The sequence below is a fragment of the Oncorhynchus nerka genome, linkage group LG16, assembly GCF_034236695.1.
Source record: "Oncorhynchus nerka isolate Pitt River linkage group LG16, Oner_Uvic_2.0, whole genome shotgun sequence".
Lineage (NCBI taxonomy): Eukaryota > Metazoa > Chordata > Actinopteri > Salmoniformes > Salmonidae > Oncorhynchus > Oncorhynchus nerka.
The window spans coordinates 44,238,557-44,244,869 of record NC_088411.1 but is presented as its reverse complement, the minus strand read 5'-3'; the positions used below and the strand labels follow the sequence as shown (position 1 = coordinate 44,244,869).

Here is a 6,313-nt window from a genome sequence, read left to right as displayed (position 1 = left end):
CAGAACTATTAATTCACGAGTAAAAGCAACAACAACAAAAAAAGTTTAAATAATGTCGTAGAATATAAAGTGTTTAATTAAGAGGGAAACTTAAAGTGTGTCTTTCGCATAGAAAGTGTCACAAGTGAAAACGTTTTAAACTAATATAATAAAAATATATTCGGTCTATCAAGTTAGACTAGAGTTTGATCATCAGAAATAAAGTATTGTATGAGTCCTACCTATCTGAACATAGGCCTCCAGTCATTTGAGATTGAGTGAAACTGTAAAGAACATTTGAAATAAATACCTGAAAGTTCAAATCCCTCGGATTCATTCTGCAGTTCTTTGATATAGACTACTACGTGTAAATATTGACAGATTGAAGTAATAAAACAATTACAATTGGCTTGTGAGCCATCGACTTCAGACACATTACTCATCCTTCCTGTAAAGCAATCCTTCCTGCCTAATCCTACTGATACAGTATAGCCTCATTACAACCAATGGCTGACCAGACGGCATACATCAAAGCGAAGACCAGCCAACCAGCGATGGCGCAAAGATATATCAGTTTATTGACTGTTACTTCGGAATATATATTCGGAAACTTGCAATGGAGTGGAGAATATTGGATATATTCAAGTGGATTGGATATATTCAGGTGGATTGGATATATTCAGGTGGATTGGATATATTCAGGTGGATTGGATATATAGCCTATTTGGGAGCGACCGATTTTTTGTTTTCTTAATTTCAAAGTGTAATACGTAATTTTTCAACCCTGGAGCTGTTGGAAAGAATGGCCTCAGGTGGCGGGGATGGCCCGGGGAAGGTTACACAGTACCGGGTGGACCACCTTCTCACTGCCGTGGAGAACGAGCTACAGGCGGGCAGCGAGAAGGGCGATCCTACGGAGAGACAACTCAAAGTCGGCTTGGATGAGAACGAACTGTGGCGGAAGTTCAAGGAACTCACGAATGAAATGATAGTAACCAAAAATGGCAGGTAAGTCATTGAATTGACATGTGTTTTATATACATGTATATACTGTATTATGGTTGGTTGTTTTATGCGTATTATTTATGGTTCGGCTACCTGCCAAATGTATAACCTTTCTTTTTACAACGGTTGTACCGTCTTAATTTATATAGTGAAAAAAGCAGGTAGGCTTATATATATTTTTTTATGTATTTAACTGGGCAAGTAAAAACAAATATTTACAATAACGGCCTAGGAACCGTGGGTTAACTGCCTTGTTCAGAGGCAGAACGACAGATTATTCGTGGATTCGATCCAGCAACCTTTCGGTTACTGGCCCAACGCTCTAACCGCTACCTGCCGCCCCTAACAGCCGTAGGTTTATATCACAAATAAATAGTGTTAAACGTGTCTATAACATTGCTGTGGTATCACAGTAATAAAGGAAACAAGATTGCACACATTCATTCATTATATTTAGAGTTTTTCCTGTAACACCCAGGTCTATTAATATTCACATGGCCTATAAAGTGAACCACTCGTTCGCTTGACATTAGTGTCAATAATTCCCTATTGTACAATAGATTATAGTTATTGTTTGACTATAAAGGATGAGATAAGGACACCTTTTATTATGTTTTCCTTTGTATCCAAGGCGCATGTTTCCCGTGCTGAAGGTGAATGTTTCTGGGTTGGATCCAAACGCCATGTACTCGTTCCTGCTGGACTTCGTGGCTGCGGACAACCACCGGTGGAAATACGTTAATGGGGAGTGGGTTCCCGGGGGTAAACCCGAGCCTCAAGCCCCGAGCTGCGTATATATCCACCCGGATTCGCCAAACTTCGGAGCGCGCTGGATGAAAGATCCGGTCTCATTCTGTAAAGTCAAACTCACCAACAAACTCAATGGAGGAGGCCAGGTTAGACGATTACAGTCTCATCACTTTAAATGTCATTTTATAACCTTTTGAATGCTCGTGTTTTCCCCCAATAATTGTGATAACAATTTAGATCAGAAAACATGTCAAGTTATGGAATCAAATCAAATGTATTTATAAAGCCCTTCTTACATCAGCTGATATCTCAAAGTGCTGTAACAGAAACCCAGAATAAAACCCCAAACATCAGCAATGCAGGTGTAGAAGCACGGTGGCTAGGAAAAACTCCCTAGAAAGGCCAGAACCTAGAGAGGAACCAGGCTATGAGGGGTGGCCAGTCCTCTTCTGGCTGTGCCAGGTGGAGAGGAACCAGGCTATGAGGGGTGGCCAGTCCTCTTCTGGCTGTGCCAGGTGGAGAGGAACCAGGCTATGAGGGGTGGCCAGTCCTCTTCTGGCTGTGCCAGGTGGAGAGGACCAGGCTATGAGGGGTGACCAGTCCTCTTCTGGCTGTGCCAGGTGGAGGGGGCTGGCCAGTCCTCTTCTGGCTGTGCCAGGTGGAGAGGAACCAGGCTATGAGGGGTGGCCAGTCCTCTTCTGGCTGTGCCAGGTGGAGAGGAACCAGGCTATGAGGGGTGGCCAGTCCTCTTCTGGCTGTGCCAGGTGGAGAGGAACCAGGCTATGAGGGGTGGCCAGGAATTTTCAAACGAGACCCGTACCAATATATCCTCCAAACTCCGGCTTCTCGAGAATGATCATTTATATAATATATGCCATTCAGAAGACGCTTTTATCTAAAGCGAATTTACAATCAAGCGTGTATACATTTTAGGCTATGTTGTCACGGGAACACCCATCAATCAACATTTCGATTAAAATAAATGATCTATTTATACCTGTAAAATAAAGCATATTATTTTACTTTTTGCTTTAAAAATCAACAACATTTTTTATACATTTTTCAGATCATGTTAAACTCGTTGCACAAATATGAGCCACGTGTCCATATTGTGCGCGTCGGAGGGCCGCAGAGAATGATCACGAGTCACTCCTTCCCGGAGACTCAGTTCATAGCGGTCACTGCCTACCAGAACGAAGAGGTACATTATTGTATCGATACATTATTTTATAAACACTCTAATGTTAATAGTCATGTGTGTTTTTTTTGCTGTTGTTCACGTATAACTGTCCAATACGTAGACTTTGAAGTACGCAACGTTGGAGACATTTTGTTTGGGTCGTTTTAGGCGAAGAAGATATAACATTTTTAAAAATCTAGTTTATTAAAGATTCGTTATTTTATTATTAGCTCTTAACCAATTTTGCATTGTATTTTCACTCCACATTTTAGATAACCAGTCTGAAAATCAAATACAACCCGTTTGCCAAGGCCTTTCTGGATGCTAAAGAAAGGTAGGGCAAGTTCCCCTCTCTCCACAGACATGTTCTGATTGGATTCCCTCCACAGACATGTTCTGATTGGATTCCCTCCACAGACATGTTCTGATTGGATTCCCTCCACAGACATGTTCTGATTGGATTCCCTCCACAGACATGTTCTGATTGGATTCCCTCCACAGACATGTTCTGATTGGATTCTCTCCACAGACATGTTCTGATTGGATTCCCTCCACAGACATGTTCTGATTGGATTCCCTCCACAGACATGTTCTGATTGGATTCCCTCTCCACAGAACGGATCATAAAGACATCATGGATGACAGTGACAACCAGCACTCAAGCTACTCTCAATGTAAGTATTTTAGATATATATATATATATATATTTATTTATTTATTTATTAAACATTTAAATAACGAATGGGATTGATACATACGATAGAGTTAACAGAGAGCACATTGACAATGTAAACATTGACTAATTATTTAGTTACTTAAATTTCTAATTACTTAAATTCTTAATGTTTTAGATCTCAATTCTTCAATTTGACACATAAGCAAAAAAAAAAGGCATTTAAAATAAATGTGGTGGATTTAACGAATAGAAGATATAAAACTCCCCACATAAAATGACTCCATGTTTCCCTGTGTTCCTGTGGGCCCACCACACTACAGTGAGTGGATGGTTCATCCCAGGACCTCCTGCTAGCCCTCACACGCAGTTTGGAAGCCCACTGTCCCTGTCCTCGTCCCACGGCTGTGACCGCTACTCCACCCTGAGAAACCATCGCTCTGCACCGTACAGCAGCCCTTACACCCATCGCACCAACTCCCCTAGTGAGTGTCTCGCTCTCCTGTCCTCCACCCCTCTCTACTCCCTCTCCTGTCCTCCACCCCCTCTCCTGTCCTCCACCCCCTCTCTACCCCCTCTCCTGTCCTCCACCCCCTCTCCTGTCTTCCATCCCCTCTCCACCGCCTCCCCACCACCTCCCCAACACCCCTCCTCTCCTCCTCCACCTCTACCCATCCAGGACATAGCTACCAACACCCCTCCTCTCCTCCTTCACCTCTACCCATCCAGGACATAGCTACCAACACCCCTCCTCTCCTCCTTCACCTCTACCCATCCAGGACATAGCTACCAACACCCCTTCCCTTCTCCTCCACCTCTACCCATCCAGGACATAGCTACCAACACCCCTTCCCTTCTCCTCCACCTCTACCCATCCAGGACATAGCTACCAACACCCCTCCTCTCCTCCTCCACCTCTACCCATCCAGGACATAGCTACCAACACCCCTCCTCTCCTCCTTCACCTCTACCCATCCAGGACATAGCTACCAACACCCCTTCCCTTCTCCTCCACCTCTACCCATCCAGGACATAGCTACCAACACCCCTCCTCTCCTCTCCTCCTTCACCTCTACCCATCCAGGACATAGCTACCAACACCCCTCCTCTCCTCCTTCACATCTACCCATCCAGGTCATAGCTACCAACACCCCTTCCTCTCCTCCTTCACCTCTACCCATCCAGGACATAGCTACCAACACCCCTCCTCCTCTCCTCCTCCACCTCTACCCATCCAGGACATAGCTACCAACACCCCTCCTCTCCTCCTTCATCTACCCATCCAGGTCATAGCTACCAACACCCCTCCTCTCCTCCTTCACCTCTACCCATCCAGGACATAGCTACCAACACCCCTCCTCTCCTCCTTCACCTCTACCCATCCAGGACATAGCTACCAACACCCCTCCTCTCCTCCTTCATCTCTACCCATCCAGGTCATAGCTACCAACACCCCTCCTCTCCTCCTTCACCTCTACCCATCCAGGTCAACGCTACCATCACCCCTCCTCTCCTCCTTCACCTCTACCCATCCAGGACAACGCTACCAACACCCCTCCTCTCTCTCCTTCATCTCTACCCATCCAGGTCATCGCTACCAACACCCCTCCTCTCCTCCTTCACCTCTACCCATCCAGGACATAGCTACCATCACCCCTCCTCTCCTCCTTCACCTCTACCCATCCAGGTCATAGCTACCATCACCCCTCCTCTCCTCCTTCACCTCTACCCATCCAGGTCAACGCTACCAACACCCCTCCTCTCCTCCTTCACCTCTACCCATCCAGGACAACGCTACCAACACCCCTCCTCTCCTCCTTCACCTCTACCCATCCAGGTCAACGCTACCATCACCCCTCCTCTCCTCCTTCACCTCTACCCATCCAGGTCAACGCTACCATCACCCCTCCTCTCCTCCTTCACCTCTACCCATCCAGGTCAATCCTACCAACACCCCTTCTCTCCTCCTTCACCTCTACCCATCCAGGTCAATCCTACCAACACCCCTCCTCTCCTCCTTCACCTCTACCCATCCAGGTCAACGCTACCAACACCCCTCCTCTCCTCCTTCACCTCTACCCATCCAGGACATAGCTACCAACACCCCTCCTCTCCTCCTTCACCTCTACCCATCCAGGTCAATCCTACCAACACCCCTTCTCTCCTCCTTCACCTCTACCCATCCAGGTCAATCCTACCAACACCCCTCCTCTCCTCCTTCACCTCTACCCATCCAGGTCAACGCTACCAACACCCCTCCTCTCCTCTCCTCCTTCACCTCTACCCATCCAGGACATAGCTACCAACACCCCTCCTCTCCTCCTTCACCTCTACCCATCCAGGACAACGCTACCAACACCCCTCCTCTCCTCCTTCACCTCTACCCATCCAGGACAACGCTACCAACACCCCTTCCCTTCCTTTCCACCATTAACAAGAAAGTCAAACAAATGTGACTGACCAGGAGATATTCTGCATTCCTCTGGTCTTTGTTTAATGCAGGACACTCAGAGTTGTAAACAGCTGGTCTTTGTTTAATGCAGGACACTCAGAGTTGTAAACAGCTGGTCTTTGTTTAATGCAGGACAAATGTGACTGACAGAGTTGTAAACAGCTGGTCTTTGTTTAATGCAGGACACTCAGAGTTGTAAACAGCTGGTCTTTGTTTAATGCAGGACACTCAGAGTTGTAAACAGCTGGTCTTTGTTTAATGCAGGACACTCAGA

The 6,313-nt window shown here is 46.2% G+C and overlaps 1 protein-coding gene across 1 annotated transcript in view; it reads left to right on the top strand.

The window, feature by feature from the left end:
- Positions 1-630: 630 nt before the first annotated feature.
- The window catches only part of tbxtb (T-box transcription factor Tb), a 12,363-nt gene continuing 6,680 nt past the window's right edge, over positions 631-6,313 (top strand). Inside the window, exons 1-6 of the mRNA XM_065002305.1 lie at positions 631-987; positions 1,616-1,880; positions 2,801-2,935; positions 3,187-3,248; positions 3,530-3,588; positions 3,911-4,072. Of these exons, the coding sequence (XP_064858377.1) occupies positions 782-987; positions 1,616-1,880; positions 2,801-2,935; positions 3,187-3,248; positions 3,530-3,588; positions 3,911-4,072 (889 nt within the window). The 5' untranslated portion in view covers positions 631-781. The remainder of the gene's footprint in view (positions 988-1,615; positions 1,881-2,800; positions 2,936-3,186; positions 3,249-3,529; positions 3,589-3,910; positions 4,073-6,313) is intronic.